Source organism: Corvus kubaryi, unplaced genomic scaffold, assembly GCF_017639235.1.
Source record: "Corvus kubaryi isolate FWS band 111438036 unplaced genomic scaffold, C.kubaryi_AGA036_p1.0 78, whole genome shotgun sequence".
NCBI lineage: Eukaryota > Metazoa > Chordata > Aves > Passeriformes > Corvidae > Corvus > Corvus kubaryi.
The window spans coordinates 6883000-6904512 of NW_024582065.1; the positions used below are offsets into that span (position 1 = coordinate 6883000).

The 21513-nt window shown below is 53.6% G+C and overlaps 1 protein-coding gene across 8 annotated transcripts in view; it reads left to right on the forward strand.

Annotated features, from left to right (window-relative positions):
• ADAMTSL2 (ADAMTS like 2) overlaps positions 1-21353 on the forward strand; it is a 28020-nt gene extending 6667 nt beyond the window's left edge. For 2 of the 8 annotated variants that reach the window (XM_042052242.1, XM_042052249.1), the window contains 12 exons: positions 225-305; positions 1448-1623; positions 2549-2891; positions 3583-3964; positions 9088-9191; positions 11031-11157; positions 14429-14642; positions 16277-16432; positions 17721-17891; positions 17980-18156; positions 19149-19293; positions 20550-21353. In XM_042052242.1, the coding sequence (XP_041908176.1) occupies positions 225-305; positions 1448-1623; positions 2549-2891; positions 3583-3964; positions 9088-9191; positions 11031-11157; positions 14429-14642; positions 16277-16432; positions 17721-17891; positions 17980-18156; positions 19149-19293; positions 20550-20668 (2195 nt within the window). In that variant the 3' untranslated portion in view covers positions 20669-21353. Of the gene's footprint in view, positions 1-224; positions 306-1447; positions 1624-2548; positions 2892-3582; positions 3965-9087; positions 9192-11030; positions 11158-14428; positions 14643-16276; positions 16433-17720; positions 17892-17979; positions 18157-19148; positions 19294-20549 lie in introns of those variants that run through there. The other 6 variants (XM_042052243.1, XM_042052244.1, XM_042052245.1 and 3 more) reach the window with 6 other exon arrangements.
• The last annotated feature ends 160 nt before the right edge of the window (positions 21354-21513 follow it).

The following is a 21513-nucleotide window of genomic DNA, read 5'->3' on the forward strand; positions in this document are numbered from 1 at the left end:
TTCCCTCCGTAAACCAGGACACAATTCACACATTTTTCTCTTCTATCACTGATAAGCTCCTGTTTGCAGACCAAAACACGAAGGGTTGGGGTTTTTTAATCCATAGCTCATTAAAAGTGTGGGTCCAGGCCAGCGTGTTTGATAGGTTGCAGCTCTGCCTGAGCAGTGCTTCGCTCAGATCGCTGGTTCCAAAGATCCTTTCATTAATCCGTAGTTTCCCGTAGGCTATTCCCTGGTAACGCACATTCCCGCCGGAGCGAGGGATATCCAGATAGTGGAACGGAAAAAGTCTGCAGATGTTCTGGGTGTGTATAACCTCTTGGTACTTCCCTAGGATGCATGCCTATGCTGGTTAATGCTTTTTCCAATGCGGAGCTGGATGTAGTTTTGTCATAGAATCACAGAATATCCTGAGTTGGAAGGGACCCACAAGGATCATCGAGTCCATTTGTTGCAGACATGAGCTAAATCCGTAGGCAATGTAAATCCAACCGTGTTGTCCAAGCCAGGGCGTTGCTCCTCTCTGCAGTCTGAGCACCTGGGCTGTTTTTGTCAACATTTTGATTGCTTTAATGCAGAAAATGTTGGTGAATATTGTTGGGATTTCAGTGGGGTGTGACAGACGCCCTGGTGCTGGATCACAGATGGCCAAGTGACTTCACCTCTCTCGTGATCCCCTTGGCTTTCCCTCGCTTGGGGAATGTGCAATGACAACAGCACCAAGGGGATGTGAGCTATGTGTGGCCTCGCTGAAGTGTTGGTGACCACACCACCCATCTCACAGGGGAGGTGACAGAGCTGCTCAGGGGCAGTGTGGAAAAATCCAGACTTGCCAAAGAGAAGCACATTTGCTGCCTCAGAGGCTTGTGGCCTCTGAAAGGTGGCTGCCCCATCACTGGAAGTGTTCAAGGCTGGGTTGGATGGGGTTTTGAGCAGCCTGGTCCAGTGGAAGGTTTCCCTGCCCATGGCAGGAATGAGAGGAGCTCTAAGGTCCCTTCCATTGCAAACCATTCTAGGATGATTCTATGAAAGAAAAAGGCTTGATGTGGTGAACAGTTCCCGGGCTAGCTTGGGGCGACCTGTCTTGGGCCACTGCTGGCTCAGGGGGCATCAGCTCCCAAGGAGGCAGCTCCTGCCCTTGGCTCTCTGCAGAGCTGGGACTGTTCAATGTCCATGCTGGGCTGGTGCCCAAAGGGTGACAGGAGCCAGGGGCGAGTGTGAGCCCCATACCCAGGAGTTTGCAGTGTGGAGGGACTCGCGGCCCAGAACTCTGGGCACGTCCTCACATGGTGCGTGCTGCAAACAGGTGACCAGCGCATTGTCACGTAGGAGAATCCCTTGTTTTATTCCTGTGACACTCTGATTTTACCCCCTGAACGAACCAGGGGCAGCATCCAGAGCTTTGCTCCTGCACGTGACGGCACTGACTGTTCTCTCTCCTTTGAAGCTGTGGCTGATGAAGCCGGGTACTATTTCTTCAACGGGAACTATAAAGTTGACAGTCCAAAGAACTTCAACATTGCAGGCACGGTGTTCAAGTACCGCCGGCCCATGGATGTGTACGAGACCGGGATCGAGTACATTGTTGCCCAGGGACCCACGAACCAAGGGCTGAACATAATGGTGAGCTTTGACTTCTCATGTTCCCAAGCCAGGGGGTGATGGGAAAGAGAAAATCCACCTCGGATCGAGTAAGGGGTGAGCTTGGGAGCAGAATCCTGCCATGGTTTCACATGAGGAGGGGAGTGACTCTTCCCAGTTCCTCACCTAACCCTATTTTACTTGTGTCAGTGCTCTTGGATTTAGGCAGGGCTCTGAGTGGTTGAACGTGGGCTTGGTAACTCCTCTCTGCAGGGAGAAGATGCCTCAGGCACTGTGAGGGGATTTCTCTCCTACTCCTTGGCATTTTTATCCAAGTTACCTGGCAGGAAAAGCAAAAATAAGAAACTGGGCCAGAGAGCTTAGACAAGTGCATAAAACTTTAACCCCAATTCTTTCTTGAAAGCAAACCACACAAAACCAGGTATTTGGAGAAAAGGCCCTTAATTTTCTTCTGGGCAGCCAGCCAGAGCCCAGCTCCCAACATCTTCCATGTTAGCCCCAGGCTCTTCTGGGAGGGGAAAGGCTGGTTGCTTGGGTGCTTAAAAAGCTTTAGACCACTATGAGGTTGTCTCAGCTGGGAGTCCCCAGCTCCAGTGGGATGTAGGAGGTGCAGGGGAGGGTGTGCTCCTCATAAAGCCACAAAAAGTGGCTTTGCACATGATAGTCAGGGACTTGTGAAGTCGCTCCCCCAAGCCTCTGGTCACTCAGTGGCCGAGGACGAAGTGTGACCTGTGGCTCCTGAGCTGGGGTTAATCCCCACTGCAGCACCGCCAAACAACCCTTGGAAAATGGTGCTGGGCTCCAGCAGGAAGAAGTTGGCACTGTGAAGGAAAACAGACTGGAAATAGCAAAATAGATGCTCCCCAACTGTCAGGTCCAAGATGAATCCTGTGCCTTGCGTGCCACGAATTCCCCGCACCCGCTAAGAGCTTCATTTCTTTGCTAGGTCTGGAATCAAAATGGCAAGAACCCATCCATCACGTTTGAATACACTCTCCTGAGGAAGCCACACTCAAAAAATCTGCAGCCCATCTACTACACCTTCTCCGAGTCGGAGAGCGAAGAGAGCCGGGAGTTCGATGGAGACGTGCCATTGGGCTTTATCCAGCACAATGCAACCTATTTTGGGAAAATCTCCAGGGAAAGGATAGACTTGGAGAACCAGGTGTTTGGAAGGCAGGACACGGAGGAAGATTTAAACTTGAGCAAAGGTCAGGAAACCAATGAGGTCTATGAAAGAGCAGAAACAATTGACTGTGAGCCAAAACTGAAGGGCAAACAACCCCAAGGTAAGGAGGAGACTTGGGCCTCACTGTTCTGCTTCTCAGAGCTCTTGTTGAGAAACGCTCTGTTTCTACCTCTGGTGGTTCTGCTGGTTTGTGTTTTGGAAACCTCGGAAAGTTCTTTAAAACATCTCTGCTCACAAATCCTCTTTGCCCTTCAGATTCTGGTTTCTGGTGGGGGCGTGCGGGGGGTGGACACCGGGTGAGATCTCCCCGCTGGTGCCCTGCTGTGCTTTGCCTCATGCCAAGGACAGGAGGGAGCCCTGGGTGCACAAAACTCCCTGTCACAACATCTCCCATCACCTCCCACTCCTCCAAAGCCCCCAGCAACTCCTTCCCATTCGAGTCCCTTGGGCACCCCACCCCCAAAGTGCCTGGAGTGCTTTCCCAGCATGGCTGCATGGGCTGTGGGGCGAGGAGGACACCTTCCTTTCACCTGTGCTATTGCTTTGGGCAGTGCTGGCGGGTGCTGAGCTCCCCTCTGGCCACACCATAGCGGGATAAGCCCTCCCAAAGCTGCACACCCTTGAGAACCCCATGAGATTCCCCCTCCCCAGAAGCCAACCCCTGCCTCTTGCCCCCCGTGTGGCTGCTCAGGCTCCGGCGTGTCCCCGCTGCTCCGGGCTGCTTTTCCCTCCCAGCCTCGATGCATTTTGTGGTTGTCACTGTGGTTTCCCCCCTGTTGGCTCCAATCTAGATTCAAACGTAACCAGGTCTACTTACCAGACAGACCATGACGACAGAGACCTGGAGCCCAGGCTCACCTCCAGGGAATTCCTTCTGGAGAATGCCATCACGGACAAGCTGCTGGACAAGACCTCGGACTCCAAGGAGCTGGTGCTCAACATGACCATGAACAGCATCTTTGCCCAGGGAGACCCGATCAACTCGGTGGGGTCACCCATCGACAGCCTCTACGTGGACTACGAGGACACCGATGGCCTCATGACCTACTCGGTCAACAGCACCTACATGGAGCTGAGCAACGGCAAAGCCACCAACACTTCTGCAGAGACACCGTTTTCAAATGCCACCGTCACCATGAGCAGCCCTCAAGGGAACAGAACCCACAAAGCAAGGTAGGAGACCTGCCTTTAATTACAGTAAATCCAATTTATTGCTGTTCTCGACCCGTAATAGCCCTGTGCTCCATGCACTGTTTCCATTTCTTTGGAAGCAGGAGGTAAGTTGGGGGTGGGATGGTGAAAACTCTCTGTTGGGAGTAAATTTGGAAGGAAGGGCCAGAGGTTTGGGAGCAGAAAGTCATGAGAGCATTTAAGCAAGAGGAAAACTCAGTGTCCCCCTTGGTGGGCCTCGGTTGGGAAGTCCAAGCTGATATTTGTCAGCTGAGACCTTGCTCTCTGCTGTCACAGCTTCTTGTCAGAGCCATGGCCATAAAGAATCCTCTTCCTTCTGCCTTCTCTTGACGTCCTGCTCCCATTCCCCAGCCCCTTGCTCCGAGTTCTGATGCAGCAGAAGTTGGTCCTGGCCCCTTTTCACCCACCCTGTTGAGTGCCACCCACGATCCTCCTCACTTGGGATGACAGGAATGTGCTTCCAGCAGCTCCCAGGCATGGGAGCTCCACTGTAGGTCCTGCAGGAACTGCCTGGGTTTGTTGCCTCAGCAGCTGCAGAAGCAGCACAGGGAGTCACAGTTTGGGCAGCAATATCCAAAGCTCTGCAGGAGCAGCTCAGTGACTGATACTGGGACCATCACTTCAGGACTCCTTTAGATGGCTGGTTTGAGTGGGAGTGGGGAGGTAAAGAAAGGCTTAATATAGATCTAGCAGCAGGTTTTGTTCTGGGGGAGGATGGAAGGAAGTCTTGGGATAGTGCTGATCCCCAAGCCTGTATCTATCCCCTTTGAGATGTCCCAGGGCTCTCTGGGGAGCAGCCTCGATTCCCAGCTTGGAGCTCATTCCCAGTGTGGGCCCACGGGGATTGAGATGGGGCCAGTGCTCAGAGCAGCAATCACAGAATCACAGAATGAACGAGGTTGGAAAAGACCTTTGAGATCACCAAGTCCAACCTATGACCCAACACCTCCTCATCACCTAAACCATGGCACTGAGGGCCACAGCCAGGCTTTTTTCAAACACATCCAGGGACGGTGACTCCACCCCCTCCCTGGGCAGACAATTCCAATGCCCAATCAGTCTTCCAGTGAAGAATTTTTTCTTAACGTCTAGCCTAAAAATTAGCCCTCCAATTAGTCTCCAAGTAGTCCTCCTTCATGGTCAGCCACACACGAGAGCACTCTCTGGGCAGCCTGAGCTGACATTGGGGCCTTGGGAGCATCCAGGTCCCAGAGCCAGGCTGTGCATTTGGGTCCCATTGTGCAGACCCATGGCACCCCAGCCCCGTGTCAGCCTCCTCCTGGATCTGTAAAACATGGGATAAGGTGCTGAGCTTGAGGAGATGCAAAGCCCTGAGCAGATGCTCCCTCAGGTTAGAGTCAGCTGGAATTACCCACAACTGCCACTATGTTATGCTAAAGACACTCATGCTAAAAAAAATGGCCATGCAGCCAAATGGATCAACAAACTTCTCAATGATAAGAACATGAAAACGTTGCCAAGGGCGTGAATCTATCATCTCTCCTCGTGGCTTGGCTTGGGAGTGCTGCCTTCAGCTGCCAAAGCAAGCATTTCATCCGTCCTCTGATGGAGAGGGCAGTGCCTTCAGCTCCCCTTACCCTACCCTGGGGCAACGAAGGCCCTGCCCTGCCCCTTGGGGCTCCCCCAGGCCCCATCACACTCCCTCAGCTGCCACCCTGTACCCCAAAGCTCTACCCCAGCAGCTGTGAAATGGGGGCAGTGCTTTCCTACCTCCTGGGAATACAGGGAGCTTTAGACCTTGGAGCAGCTTGGCTCTTACAGGGCAATCACAAAATACTTTTGGTGGCTTCAGTGCAGATTTTTTGGATGCCTAAAAGCTCCTTGCAGTGTCCCTGGCTGCCCATCCATTGATAACAGTGATTTAAACCCCTTCAGGAATGACACCCAGCACTGACATCCTTTTCCACCTATGCTTCCCTTGGTTTTGTTCTACAGTGTCCCCTCTTCTTGCCCCTTGCTCTCTCTGGAACAAAACACAAACTTTTCAGATCAAAACATTGATTTCCAAACTAGTTTTGCACCAGCCAAAAGGCTGAGAGATGCTCAGGTCCTTTCTGGCTCCATCCTTTCCTGGTGGGGGGCTGAAAAGCCAGCGCAGGCAGACTGGGGGCAGTTGGGGTGCCTCTGTTTGGAGACAAAAAAAAAAGAGAGAGGAAGAGAAGAAGGTAACAAAACAACTTGCACCTGACTTCCAGAGGGTGGGGTGGGATGGGTCAGGACATCCTGGTTGTCCCCAGGCCTTTATTTACTTCTAGTTTATTTATCAAGCCCAGCTGCTGTTGTAACACTGATCACTGACCTGTATCTCCTGGGTGGGAAGGAGGGATGAGGAGCTCCAGCTCAGCTCCCTGAGGTCAGGATTAACGCTCCTGCTGGCGGCAGCACGGTGGGATAAAGCCCATACTGACAGTGGAATGTGGGGTTTGGTGTGCCCTGGGCTGGAGCTCTGGGGACTGGAGCTGTCCCATCAGGAGGGAGGGAGCTGGAGGGGACAGCCAGAACTGTGCTGGAGGAAACAGGGATGGGACACAAGGAATATCTCTTGTCCTGGTGTGGGGCAGAGTGAGGGATTCCCATCCTTGGGAAAGGCCAAGGTCCTGTGGGCCCAGTTTGTTATTGGGATCAGCCTAGTTCTGGGGGCAGGAGCTTGGACTTGAGACCTCCCAAATCCTTCCCAAGATCAGTTTGGGATGGATTGTGGCTTTTTGTTCATTTTCATTCCCTGTCAGTGAACAGGCAAGGGAAGCTCAGCTCTTTGGAGCCAGTCTGTCCATGTGGGACAGTGCTGGTTAGAGGTGGAGGAGTTTATTTCTTACTGAACTGTTGTAGTGTGGGTGGAGGCACCCAGTTCCAGGAGCACTTTGTACCAGTGTGGGGTGTCCTATTTCCTCTCTGGAAACAAACTGGGGTGGGTGAGTGGCTCTTGTGATGCTTTTCCTCTCCTGGAGCAGCTAAAAACCTTTCTGGGGTGTGCTGGGACAGATCCAGGCACCCTCCAGCCTTCATCCCAGTGTGCAGCCGGGGCTGAGCCTGCAACAGGAGCCATGAGTTTGCCCCTTTACTTAGAAATAAAAACTGAAATAAAATGCAGAAATGGAAGCCAGGGACTGTGGATGTTGATCTGTGGTGTTTGCCTGCGTTTGTCAGGGTTATTCCTCTACTATGGGAACTGTTTTGGGAAAAGGGGCAGCCCAGACCTCAGTTAGGGGTCGGGGACTGGTGCTCATTTTTGGTGCTGTTTCTTGCTTGAGAAGCAGATTAAAAGCTCAGGCAGGGAAGCAAATGCGTGACTTTATTATTTAGCTCCTAATAAAGAGGAAAAATAAAATTTTAAAAAAAAGGGAAAATGCCCCCAGTTTTGTTGGACAATGGGCTGCATTTAGAGGAGAACAAAGTGACAGTTCTGTCTTTGCTGGAAATGAGCTGGATGCTGCCCTGTGCCCAAACATCTGATTCCTCTGGAAAGGTCTTGTCCCTGGGACCTTGTTATGCATAGAAGCTCTTTATTCAGGATCACATACATTAAAGGGACACTGTTGAAAGATTTACTGTCCTCAGATGTGGGATAAAGCTTATTTTGAAGATTTTTCTCCTTTTCAAGGGAGAGGAGTCCTGGTCACAGGATAACTTGGTGTTTACTTGGTGCCTCTGAAAGCACGGAATAGACTGGAGGATCTGGGTTATATTTCCAGGTGAATTAAAGTACAAAAAGCAGATATTGACTATGTTTTAACGACAATTGTCATTTGTGAGCCCTCTCCTGGCCGGGTGGCAGCTGGTGGCACACGGCAGGGATCAGGAGCTGGTGTGGGTCCCCAGGCAGAGCTGCTGTGGCAGATAAAACACTATTTATAGTGAGCTGAGGTTGTTATTTTTCCACCAAAAAAAAGAGAAAAAAATAGTCACATTCATTTCAGTTCCATTTCAAGCGCAGGAAGTGACCATTTGCCAAACTGACAGAGGCAAAATCAACAGGGAAAATGAGATTGTTGTTGTTTTTAATCCTTCTGGAGGCTCAGTGCTGGCGGTGGAAGGAGGGTGGGTCGGAAAGGAAACGGCTGGATTCTCAACAGTGTCCTTTTAAAGGTTGATTTGATAGGCTGGACCTCAACTTTTTCTTACAAACAACTAAATAAGGCAATTTCAGAGCTTCTGCTGCCTAGAAATCATACAAGCTGCATATCCTGCCAGGCCAGAGACAACTGGATGTGAGGATACAACCTTGTGCACTATTCCAGTGTAGCTGTTTCGAGGGTTTGGACAAAGGTATGAGAACAGAACCGAAGCCTTTTGTTGTAAAGGTGCAGTATCCCTGAGGTGTGACCCCCTCCCAGCACGGGGAGCAGCTGCAATTCTTGGTTGGATGAATGCTTTTTCTCACACCAGGCTGACTCTGTTACTCCTCTCCCCGTGGCATTTTGTGTTTGAGCACAGCGTGGATCTGAGAGATGCAAATTCCCCACCCGACATCAAGAGAAATAAATCAGACCAAAACCAGAGTGGCAAAATCAGTGGGCTTTGAGCTCCGAAACTCCAGTGCCACGTGCTGGCTTTTGGAGATTGGAGTAGCCAAAATCTGTGCTGCACTGAGCAGCACGAGTGGGTTTGCCCAGCCCTGGAGACACAGGGGAGGAGATACTGCACCTTTAGTCACTGTGTGCCGAGGGCCAGGTGTATTTGAGCAGAAAATGCAAACTTTGTTAAATTCTGAACTGTTTCTACTTGTGGGTATTTTTATCCCATTCTCTCTATTTCTAGACAGTGGAAGCTCTGCCTCTAACCGGGCTGGGGATTCTACTTGGGGCTCAGGACAGGTATGTTGTGAAACTAAAAAAAATTAAAAATTGATTCAAACAAACGAACCTCCCAAAAAATCAGAACAACCAAACCCAACCAAAGCCAAACCGAGCACATCCCCTCCCAAACCCGAACCCAACCGAACTGCAGCCAGATGTGTGTGTCTGTCGTGGGCTGTCACCGCTCGCCTTGTAAATGCCTTTTTTGTTTTGTTTTTTTTTTTGTTTTGTTTTGTTTTGTTTCTTTCTTTTCTTTTCTTTTCTTTTTTTCTGTCTGCTTATCGCTAGAAACAGATTGAAGTTGTTAAGAAAGGGCCAAGGTGTGAGTGCTGCTGACATGTACAGGTGGAAGCTTTCCTCCCATGAACCCTGCAGCTCTACATGCACCACAGGTAGTTATAAGAAGCAGCCAAATTCTGCACAGCCTGCTGAAACCACCTGGTGTGTGAGTCCATTTTATGTCTGTTAGGGATGGGAAGGACCTGCTGGTGTTTAGGGGATCTCGTGATCTCTGCTTTAGCACGACCCCAGCTCTGCTGTGCCCGGGGTGGGGAGAGGAGCCGGGGGCTGAGCATGCAAAGCCCACCGACCTCTCAGGTGTGTTGAGGACCAGGAGTTGGTGCCCAGCGTGTCCATCATCCCTCAAAACACCCTCCCTTTGGGAAGCTCTGAGCGCTGCCTTCACTTCCCATCACTTTGTGTCCCCAGGATCCCCAAAGCTGTGCTGAGCCTCCTTTTTTTTTCCCCCTTCCTCACCTCTTTGACAGCTTCAAGGGGTTTGAACAGCTCAGCTGCTTCCCTGCAGAGGGAAATTTGGAAGATTGTTCAGCTCTGGCAGGAAACACAATAGCATTTGGCTTTTTGATTGTGTTTTGTTTCTCCCACTCCTTCAACCCTGGAGCCTGAGCTTGGCTGCGAGGGTGTAAATCTGGAACAGGGACAGAGATGCCAGGGATATCAAAACTGAGCCTCTATTCTTCAGGCAGAATTTCCCTCTTTTTGCAGAAATTCCTCCCTTTTTGCCCCCTGAAAAGCTTCAAGGCACCTGATCTCCTCCCTCACCCTTTGGTTAGGGGGTCCTGGCCCCTGCCCATCCCCTGGGATGAATCAGGCGTCTGGGTCACGCACTTGTCTGTGCTGCCCCTGAAATTATCCAGATCCCGCAGTGCTTCTGGAATTAAAAAGAGGGAAAGGAGGGGGAGAGAGGAGTTTACAATCTCAGGGACATCTCTTAAAAGATCAAACGCGAGGATTTTACATTTTAAGCATTTGCTCTTGTCCAGCAGCCTCATGCCTGCAGCAGGAGCTTTGCGAGCTGCCCCTTTCCCCAAGATCCCGTCATCCATGTGTTCTGGGACATTTTTGACTTCTTTGATCCCCTCTGAAACAAATTTCTCCCTTGGCTGGGCCAGCCTGCTCTGCCCTGGTTTGCAGCAAGCCGGGAGAGGTTTAACTCAAATTTCTCCTTCCTCACTGCCTTTTCTCACTGACATATCGCAGAGAGGCAAGGCCGTGTCAAGAGCTGTAGATCTTTTTTTAGTTTCATGTAAACCATATGTTCCCCAGAGCTGCAATTCTTGTTACCTGCAGCCAGAGCAGCCTCCTGGTCCCCAGCCAGGTCCCAGAATGGACTTCCCAACATTTACTCTGGCACGGGAGGCTGCGGGGGAAAAGGTCTCGCTCTGACGACACCGGCTGCCGCTGCCTTGGAGGGGGAGCAGGAGGGGCAGGGCCTTCCTTGCCAAACCTCCAGGATCCCTGCGTTGGCCCGGAATTCTGGATGCACCTGGGGAGCACCTGGTGCAAAGGGGGTGCAAAGCACAGGGAGGGTGGGGGGATGGAGGGGGTTGGGGGCTGTTTGCTGTCGCCTCCGCCCACAAGCCTGGCAGGGTGGGAGCTGCCGAGCAGACTCGTGGCCCTGAGTATTTCCTATAAAAATGTGTTAGTCATATATTGGTTTTGGTGGCAAGCCCTGGCAGGGGTGGCCATGCCCTACTCTGAGCTGGCCAAACTCAACCACACTGCTCAGATTGGCGGGGTGGCCAGTGTGATCCTCCCCTCCCAGCAGCAGCCATCCCGCGGGACAGAAAGCCCAGCTCGCCGCTTTCCAGCGGGAGGAAGTTTTGAGAAATGCAGCTAAAAACAGAAAAACCAAAAAAAAAACCCAACCCAGTTTGGATGTCCAACTCACCAAGCGTCCTGCTGTGTGTGTGTGTTCTCTCTGACCCCAGGAGTGATGTCCACATATGCGATGTGTGTTCGCTATGATGGGATCGAGGTGGACGATACGTACTGTGATGCCATGACCCGGCCCGAGCCCATCCATGAGTTCTGTGCTGGGAGAGAGTGCCAGCCAAGGTACCGCCACACCAGGGCACTCCTGGAGTCTCTGTGCTTTCTCTGCGCTGGATGTCTTCAGGGGAGGGTTGGTGTGGATTTGGGGGGGCAGCAGGGATGGCCCATAGCACCCCCATCCCTCCTCCCTTAGCTCCATCTGGGATGCAGCAAGAATTTCCTCCCGAGTGCTTCAGCTCAAGCTGCCAGCTTAAAACTTCCATAAATCCGGGCAGAGCTGGCACCTGGGGCTCCCAGCAAGTCCAGCTTTGAGCAGTGCAGGATCATCCTGCCCTGCCTGGCACGGGGAGAACGTGTGAGAACTGGGTGGAGGGGCTGGGCTTGCAAACTGTGCCACAAATCCAGCCCTGTGATCCCTTCAGCATCCCAAACATCACTGAGGTTTACTTGTGTTGGGGCAAGAGCTGGTGCGGAGGGGAACTTGTGCTGGAAGTCCTTTGGAAAGTTTTCCTTCTGATCCAAACAGTGACCACAGTCCGGAGCCAGGCTGTCCGGAGCCACACTGTCCAGAGCCACACTGTCCAGCTCTGGACAACTCCACTGCTGCTGTGGAGGTTGGAAGTTTGCAGGTCACAGAGGGTTGGGCGGGACAGACCCCTGTCTGGCAGAGGGAGGGGATTGTTCCGCTCTGGTCTGCGCTGGAGCAGCCTCTCCTCAAGTCCTCTTTGAAATTTTGGGTGCTAGCATAGAAGAAAGTGATACAGAAAGGCTGTGAAGGTGGTGAAGGGTGGAGAGGGGTCGTACAAAGAGCAGCTGAGGTCACTTGGCTTGTTCAGCCTGGAGGAGGCTGAGAGACCTCATTGCACCCTACAGGTTCCTCACAAGGGGTCATGGAGGGGCAGCACCGATCTCTTCTCTCCAGTGACCAATGTCAGGACCCAGGGAATGGCTGGAGCTGTGTCAGGGAGTTTAGGGTGGATATCAGGGAAAGGTTCTTCCCCCAGAGGGTGCTGGGCACTGCCCAGGCTCCCCAGGGAATGGGCACAGCCCCGAGGCTGCCAGAGCTCCAGGAGCATTTGGACAATGCTCCCAGGCACAGGGTGGGGTTTTTGGGGTGTCTGTGCAGGGCCAGGAGCTGGACTTGATGATCCCTGTGGGTCCCTTCCACCCCAGGGTATTCTATTCCACGACTGTGATGGTGTCAGACTATGGGAGGAGTAAAGGGAGGAGTAAATCCAGGGATCCATGTCCTGGAGTGGTGTGAACAGGGCAAAGCAAGAGCCCAGTGATGCCAGGGACCAGGGATGGCTCCTGGAGAGCGCTTGGGTGACTGCCTTCTACTCTTCATGGAGTAGAATATCTCCTGGAAACTCTCATGTCAGGTCTGAGAGCTAGAGCAGGCTGCAGCTGAGGCAAGAGAAACACGGGGAGGTGAATGCTGCAGGGAACACACCCACCCTGGGCACCACAGGCACTGGGAGCTCTGTTTGCTGTCATTTTTTAGAACAAGCATTTGGTACTTTTCATGCTTAGATTCTCCAATTAGTCTGTCCTAAAGCTGTCCCTCCTTCTGGCTGGGCTGTCCCAGCTCCAGGGGCTTGCGCTGTGAGGAGCTGCTCTGTGATTTACCAGTGACTGCAACTGGGCAGCACTGGGAACTCATGGGGTAGCCACCAGCACTTGGGCAGGCAGGAAGATGCTTGGGCTGGCAACGCTTTCCTAAGAGAAAACGTTAATTTTGCGGGATGAATTTAGGTGACATCTCCAAATGTGTGACATCTCCAAATGTGTGACATCTCCCTACGGCTGCTTGTTGTGCCTGGAGCCCCACATGGGGTGTGAGGCCTGGGGGCAGCCGGGGCTGGGGCTCTCCTGCTTGGAGAACAGCAGCAGTGGGGACCTGGGGGCTGCCCACATCCAGAGGAGCTGGGAATTCTGATCCATTCAGATTTTTAGCTCATTCTTGAATTGCTGTAATGTTGCCGTACTGCACAAAACTTGTCCTTTTATGACTTTTACCTTGGATTGCGAGCTGCTTCTCTCTTGTCAGGACAGAGGTGGCAGGGGACAGTAAAGGACAGGCAGTGCTTGGAGCAGATCCCAGCTCTTCCAGCCTGTCAGATGTGCTTAGCAGAGCCAGACTGATGGTGGGACATGAACGTGTGTCCCACCAGGGCTCAGGCAGCTCTGTGTGACATTATTGCTGGCATCTGCAGGGTGATGGATGCTGTGTCCTCTCCCTACTTCAGCTGAGCAGGCAAAAAGGGAGGTCAAACATGGGCAAAAAGCCTGACAGAGAAATGTGCAGGCAGAGCCCGCGGTGACAAACGCTCTCTTGTCACCGAGGACACTGGGCCAGGCCCTGCCGTGCCACCCTTCCTCCTGACAAGCTGGTTTCAGCTGCAGGCATGAACTGGGGTCTGCAGGGTGAGCCCAACATATGCTGTTGCTTCCCACCCCTTGGGAAAAGCTCTCGTGTGTTGGCAGCTCACTCACTGCAGCATCTCCCCGCAGCCAGGCGCAGGCAGGGTTTTCACAGAATCACAGAATGAACGAGGTTGGAAAAGACCTTTGAGATCACCAAGTCCAACCTATGACCCAACACCTCCTCATCACCTAAACCATGGCACTGAGGGCCACAGCCAGGCTTTTTTCAAACACGTCCAGGGATGGTGACTCCACCCCCTCCCTGGGCAGACAATTCCAATGCCCAATCAGTCTTCCAGTGAAGAATTTTTCCTGATGTCTGACCTAAACTTCCCCTGGTGCAGCTTAAGACTGTGTCCTCTTGTCCTGTCACTGCTGCCTGGGAGAAGAGACCGACCCCCACCTGGCTACAGCCACCTTTCAGGGAGTTGTAGAGAGTGATAAGGTCACCCCTGAGCCTCCTTTTATCCAGGCTGAACAACCCCAGCTCCCTCAGCCGTTCTTGTGTTCCAAGCCCCCCACCAGCCTTGTTGCCCTCCTCTGGATGCGTTCGAGCATCTCAACATCCTTCCTGAACTGGGGGCCCAGAACTGGACACAGCACTTGAGGTGTGGCCTCACCAGTGCCGAGTACAGGGAAAGAATGACTTCCCTGGTCCTGCTGGCCACACTATTCCAGAAGAATAGAGAGATTGGTGCCATTGGCCTTCTTGGCCACCTGGGCTCACTGCTGTCTCATGTTCAGCCAGTTGTTGACCAGCACCCCCAGGTCCCTTTCTGCCTGGGCACTGTCCAGCCACTCTGCCCCCAGCCTGTAGAGCTGCAGGGGTTGTTGAGGCCAAAGTGCAGGACCTGGCACTTTCCCGTGGGATGCTCCAGCCAGGTGATGGCCTCTGTTCCCTGCACAGGTGGGAGACGAGCAGCTGGAGCGAGTGCTCCCGGACCTGCGGGGAGGGGTACCAGTTCCGCATCGTGCGCTGCTGGAAGATGATCTCGCCGGGCTTCGACAGCTCCGTGTACAGCGACCTGTGCGAGTCCGCCGACATCGCCCGGCCCGACGAGCGCAAGGTCTGCAAGAACCCAGCCTGCGGGCCCCAGTGGGAGATGTCCGAGTGGTCCGAGGTGAGTCCTGCTGGCCCACCTGTGCCTGGGCTTCTCCCTTTTCCGATTTATCCTCATCCGTAGCCATCCGTAGCCATTGGCCTGTCAGGACACGCTGATTGCAGTCCCTGCCTGTGGATCAATGTGCATCAGTATTTTTCTCCCTAAAATGAAGCCCTGGCTCCTGTTCAGGATGGGAGGCCACTGCCATTGGTCACTCACAGGAGCCCACGGCTCACATCCTCCCAGCTCAACTTCCTTGGCAGCCTCTTCAAACCCAGCGTGCCGGGAAGGCGATCCCAACTCACACATGAATTACATTGCTATAAATGTCCCTTCCTCACCTCCAACTCCTCTGCACCACAAACAGAATGAAACCTTCTCCTAGCTGTGCCTTAAGCCAGTCCCCAAAGCTGCTGGGAGATAGTTTGAGGAGGCGCAGTGCTGCCCCTGTTCCAGCTCATTGGTTTGCTTGGGAAAACCTGTGGAAAGGGTTTGTGCCCCGGAATCCCTTTCCAGGCACGGACAGTGCTCCAGCACATCCCTTCCAAACACAAACCCATGGAAACAACCAAACCAGTGCTGCTTCCTCGGGGTGCCTCTTCCCAAATCAAGCACAGACCTCATCTAAGCAAGAGCAGATGAGCTCTCCGTGGGTGCCAACCTGCCCCATGGTTTGCATCACGAGGAATATGACTCTTCCTCCTGGGAAGCTCCCAAAAACTCTTCTTAGTCATAATTTAAATGTCTCCATTCCCCTGCAAGCTGGTGTGCATCATTTCCCTGGAGCTGACGGAGGGGCTGGTGCATTCTCTGGTGGTGCAGGATGTTTTGACTTTCCCAGCTGGTAGAGAGGAGCTCCCCGAGCACGTGCTGGAGCATTATTTTGTCCGGCGTAGCAAGCTGGAGTGGTTCATTTTACAGAAATCTGTATTCTCCTCCAGCATTTGTCAGGGACAGATTGCTTGAGACAGTGCTGGAGTGGATTGTTCTTAGCCAGCAGCAAAGCTAATCTCCTTTGGATCCCATCAGAGGTGGGGTGCCAAGTTGGCTGGGGAAATAGGCATTTAAAAAAGCGCATTTCAGGGCTCTGAGGATTAACATCTCGGCACGGTGCGTCTGGGCCCAGCTCTGTTGACACTTTTCCCTGCTTTACGTTATGCATGGAGCAAATGTAATGTGTATGTGAGACTGTAGTAACTCAAATCCAGTTCTAAATAATGTCACTGGGCTGCGCGGTGCCAAATTTATCCACAGCATAAAAATCTCGGTTGTGCGGTTGGGGTGGGGGGAAAACATTCTCCGAAGAGGTGGAAAGGAGCTGGCTGCTCCTGGGAAGGAGGCGAGGGAGATCTCACCCTGTCTCTAAGTGACAGCTAAAACTGCTCAGCTCCGAGCAGGCATTCCTGGAGTTTCCATCCTCTGGCATCACCTGTCCGAGAGCACCGGGGCACGATGCAGCCCTCCCGCACCTCCAGCTGCTCTGGGGGTTTGGGGAAGTTTTGATAAATTGAAGAAATTTATGCATTTGCAGTGCGTGCTTTTAGAGTTTTATGTTAAAATGTGCAAAAACCAGCCCCGAAGCCAGCAGCTCGCAGCTGCCGCTGTCCCCTGTCCCCTCCCGGCTGACGCTGTCCCCTGTCCCCTCCCGGCAGTGCTCGGCCCGCTGCGGGGAGCGGAGCGTGGTGACCAGGGACATCCGCTGCTCGGAGGAGGAGAAGCTCTGCGATGCCAGCGCCCGGCCCCTGGCCGAGAAGAACTGCACGGGGCCACCGTGTGACCGGCAGTGGACAGTGTCAGACTGGGGACCGGTGAGACCCCGCGGTGGCCGCATGAGTGGCCGTCGTGCCCCACCACAGGCTGGCTTGTCCCTGGCACGGGGGGGGGGTTGTGGGGTTGGGCTCATCATCCCAGGCAGCTCTCAGCTCCAACAAACCCGCAGGCAGCCTGTGCTGGGTGGGAGCTGACCTCCAAATAATTCCACTGCTTTGGCTTCTCCCCGTGTCACCTCTGCTGGCACCTGAGTCACCCCGACTGGCCACCCTGGGGGTGATCCAGCATCCCAGTGGATCCTGTTGCTTCCCCGGGCTCTCCTTGAGGCTCCTGCCGTGTGGGGGATGTGGTATAGGAGGGGTTAAACCCTGAGAGACCTGGCTGAGGGCCTTAGTGGGTGTCAAAATCCTCTTGTCTGTCTGCTGCACAGCATTCCTTGGCAATGCTGATGCTCCGTGCCCAGAAATTGAACCTTTTAACTCTTTTCCCTTTTTTTATTTTCCCCTTTCTCTTTTCCCTTTCCCTCCTTTACCTTTCCTCCTTTCTCCTTTCCTCCCTTTCCCTATTTTTCTTTCCTCCTTATTTTCTATTCTCTTTTGCTCTTTTTTCTTTTGTTTTCCCTCCCCCCGGTTTTCTCCCTTCCTGCACAATTCTGCTCCAGAGACCCCCTCCATCCCAAGCTATTTTTACCCAGGTTTTGATACATTCACATCAGCTAAAAATAAGTAGTTTCCATGGCAGCAGCAGTGCTAGGAAACACCGAGAGTCTCTGCAAGAGCGGCCGTGGAAGCGCTGGGGAGCTGCTCCGGGCACTGGGCCTGAATATTTGCAGCCACTTCCTTGGTCCCCTTTGCCTCTTTGGGAGCCACCCTGGGGTTCCCTGCCCGTGCTGCTTCCCTTTCTGCCTGCCCTGAGAGGTGCTGGGTGTCAGGGCTGTGGCCATGGCACAGGGTGCCCAGAGAACCTGCGGATGTCCCATCCCTGGCAGTGTCCAAGGCCAGGCTGGATGGGGCTTGGAGCAACCTGGGATAGGGGAAGGTGTCCCTGCCCATGGCAGGGAGTTGGAATAAGGTGATCTTTAAGGTACCTCCCAACCCAAACCATTCTGTGGTTCCGTGATAATGGAATCTCTGTTGGCTGCGAGAAGGATCCGCTGAGCTTCCCTGTGCTTGTTTTAGGCCAAGCCCCAAAAATCCCCCTGAAATCTGGGGAAAGGCAGGTGTGGGGAGGCAGCAGAGCCCCGGGGGGGCTCTGTCCCCGCTGTGGGATGGGTCAGGGCTGGCTCCCCGGTGCCTCCCCACCGCTGAGTGCCCGCTGTGGTTGCAGTGCAGCGGCGGCTGCGGGCAGGGCAGGATGATCCGGCACGTGTACTGCAAAACCAGCGACGGGCGCGTGGTGCCCGAGTCCCAGTGCAACCTGGACACCAAGCCCCTGGCCATCCACCCCTGCGGGGACAAGAACTGCCCCTCGCACTGGCTGGCGCAGGACTGGGAGCGGGTAAGTGCAGCCCCCGTGCTTTGGGGTGCCCTCAGCGGGGTCGCCATGGGGTGTCAGGTCTCAGCCGGCCCTGCTGGTGACCCCGCAGTGCAACACGACGTGTGGCCGGGGCGTGAAGAAGAGGATCGTGCTCTGCCTGGAGATTGTCAATGGCAAGATCAAGACCCGCAATGCCGCTGACTGTGACGTGGCCAAGAAGCCCGTGGAGGAGAGCACGTGCTTCGAGCGGCCCTGCTTCAAGTGGTACACGACCCCCTGGTCCGAGGTGAGCGGGGAGGGAGCCCCAAGGGTGTGGTGCCCCGTCCCTTTGTACCAAGGGTCACGCTGCCTGCAGAATCCCCCAGGAGATGGGTGAATCTCTGCAGGGCCTGGCTCCTGAGGGAGCACCCCGGGGGTTTTGCTGCACTGGCAGCTCAGGGCAGAGATTCTGCCCTGCCATGGTGCTGCTGGGACTGGCTGTGCCCAGGGAGAATAGGATTGGGGTGTTTGGGGCCAGCTGTAGCTTTATTTTTTTTCTTTATTTTTTCCCCGGTGGCACTGTTGGGAGTGTGGCTGGGGGTGTGCATGGAGCCCACACGGTGGCTGCCCGGAGGATGCAGAATTTGGGGATGCTGTGAGAGCATGGGTTGCCCCAGTGCCCTGCACAACCCAAAAGGCAGCCGGGGTTCTGTGGCCAAGGGGCCAAGCCCACTGAGCGTGGGCTTCCTGCAAGCCCTGCTGGATGCAGCCTCCCTGATCCGAGCTCCAGGAGCCTCGTTGTGTTTAGTCTGGCAAACCATCACCACAGCCTATAATTATCCAAAGCAGCCCTGCTGTAATCCCAGCTCCACGAGGCATCCAAAGGGCAGCAGGCAGCGAGGGCTGGGCCCAGCAGCAGCTCCACAAACCCACAGCGGATGCACAGAGACCCCACAACCCCACTCCAGAGGTGCTCTGGGGGGGTTCCATGGCCACCCTGGTCCTACAGAGCATCCCCTGGACTGGGCCAGCTCATTTGTGGTCCCTTGTGAAGGGCAGCAGGAGGAGGGAGGATGTCAGTGCCAGGGGATGGGGCCACATCCACCTATCCCTGGGCAGAAGCTGATGGTGCTGGCAGCAAAGACAGAGCACGGGGACAGCGGTGTGGCACTGAGATGTGACATTCAGCCAGGGGACAAGTTCTCCTCCTGCCCTAACACCCCCAGCAAGCAGGTTCTGGCTCAGCACAGTCCCCTGGCATGGCAGGGTCTTGCCTCACCCCCTCTCTCTGTCCCCCAGTGCACAAAAACCTGTGGGATCGGCGTGAGGATGCGGGATGTGAAGTGCTACCAAGGCAAGGACATCGTGCGGGGCTGTGACCCGCTGGTGAAGCCGGTGGGCAAACAGACCTGTGACCTGCAGCCCTGCCCCACGGAGCCCCCAGGTGAGCCCCACTGCCCCACAGCCTTGATTTTTGCTGGATCACTCCAAGCAGCACCGCCAGCATCTTATCTTCCACTGCCCTCATTTGGAAAATCATCCCAGGGAGGATGTACGGGGACAGCTCTGTGCCCAAGTGATGGGGGGCTGTGCACCAGCTCTTTCTGGAGATAAATTAAGGGCAGAGCTCAGGAGAAACATGCTCTGACCTGAAGATAAAAGGGGCCTTTGCAGCGCTGATTTGGGTGCTGCTTCTGTAAGATTCCAGCTCGAGCCGAGGAAGTTCCATCTGTGCCATTATTTTAATGATTTTTGGTCTTCAGGTTACAAATCCTGTGGGATTTGTAACTATCTCGTTATCTGACTCGTCTGCTGGCTCAGAGTCCCTGTGATCTTTAGCAAACACGCGGTTCTAATCCTTTAATAGGATTTGGGAATAAGGACAGTGTGGGAGAAAAGCATGAAAATGGGAGACAGATTTGGGGGCCAGCTCCTGGCTCAGCTCTGGGTGCTCTCGGCTGCCCATTCCCTTGGGATCTGGGATGGGCCATGGAGCTTGGGAGTTGCCTCGTGGCCACCTTGCCCTGGGAGCAGCCTGGTTTTATGCATCCTATGGATTTTAAGCAAAAAAAAAAAAAAAAAAAAAAAAAAAAAAAAAAAAATCAAAGTATAAATCCTGTGCGTTTGAAGCAAAATATTGCATTAAATGGAGCTGGGAGAGTGTTAAAGCAGCCTCTGGCCTCATCCCTGTCTCCAGCATCTCCTTGCCCCTAACTCTGACTGTGACACTGCTGGATTCCCATTCCCCTTCTCAAGGGAATTGGGGAACTTCTACCCTCTTTGTGTTTGAAATTGTGAGTATGTTAGAGCCACCCTGTGCCCTGCCAGGGGAGGCCCCTGAACTGGGGACAACTCAGTGCCTTGGTGGCTCCAGCAATCCCTGGGCACCTCTGTTTTACAGCAAAGAGATTGAGCTTCAGGGCTGGGACCAAATGAGACTCCCCAAACCAGGCCAGATGTGAAGGAACAGATCAACCTGCTCGTGCCTTTGCCCAGGTTGACAGTGATATTTATGGAGAAGCTCCATGGTGTTTTCCAGCTCTGCCAGCCATCAGGGAGGTGGCAGCCACAGCTGGGATGATGTTGCTCACCCCATGGTGTTCAGAGCTGTGTAGGGGCCAAAATGAGCTCGTGAGCTCCCAATTGTTCACTTCCTTTTCCTTTTCTGTGCCACACCTTGTGTTTTCTCTCCCCACCCAGACGACAGCTGCCAGGACCAGGCAGGAACCAACTGCGCCTTGGCCATCAAGGTGAACCTGTGCAGCCACTGGTACTACAGCAAAGCCTGCTGCCGCTCCTGCCGCGCTCCCCACTCCTAGAGCCGGCCTTCCCGAGCCAGGGCTCCTCCTTCCCCGTAGCCACACGTCCCACACGCTGCTGACAAGGATGCTTTTGGCCTGGTCTTTGTGTCCCCACCGAAGCAGAACCCCTCTCCCGGTCCTGAGCAGAGGGACGGCGCCGCTGGACGTTGGGAGCGCCCCGGGATCAGAGCTGTACATAAAGTCGTGTATATTTGATTCCCCCCCCCAAACTCCAGCTACACCCAAGCTCTTGTCCTTTGGTTTCCTCCCTCTGTGCAAGGTTGGGGTTGGCGAGGGGAAGGTGTGAACTCTGGGAAGTGCAAGTTTCCCTTCACAAAGGGGGGTTGGGGCCGCTCTCCTGATTTATCCCGAGACCTGCACGCTCTCGTTAGCTGAATTAACGTGGTGGGAAGCTGGTCCTCGTTTGGTAAATGAACCCTCAAGCCCTTTTTTGTAATATGTAGGTGTATACTTTTTCAGAGAATTTTATCTTGTAATCAAACGTTAGTTTCATAGTCCTTACAACCCCCCCCCCGATGCTGACATATTGTATATAATATGGAAACATAACTGCACTTTATATCACAAAAAAAGACGTGCTCTTTTTTAATATATTTGTTTACAGACAGTGAACTTTATCCATATAATCATTAATTTGTACTCATATGTATATTTTAATAAAGTTGTCACATTTATGGTGGTATTTTGTTTTATGCTCCAGTTTGTAGTGGAGTGCTAGGAACACTGGAATTGGGGCTGTGGTTTTGCTGGTGCCCAGGGAGAGCAGAGCAGCTTGAAATCAGGGGAATTACAGCTCCTTGGACAGTGATGCAAGGAAAAGTCCCAACAGTTGGGGGATTTTG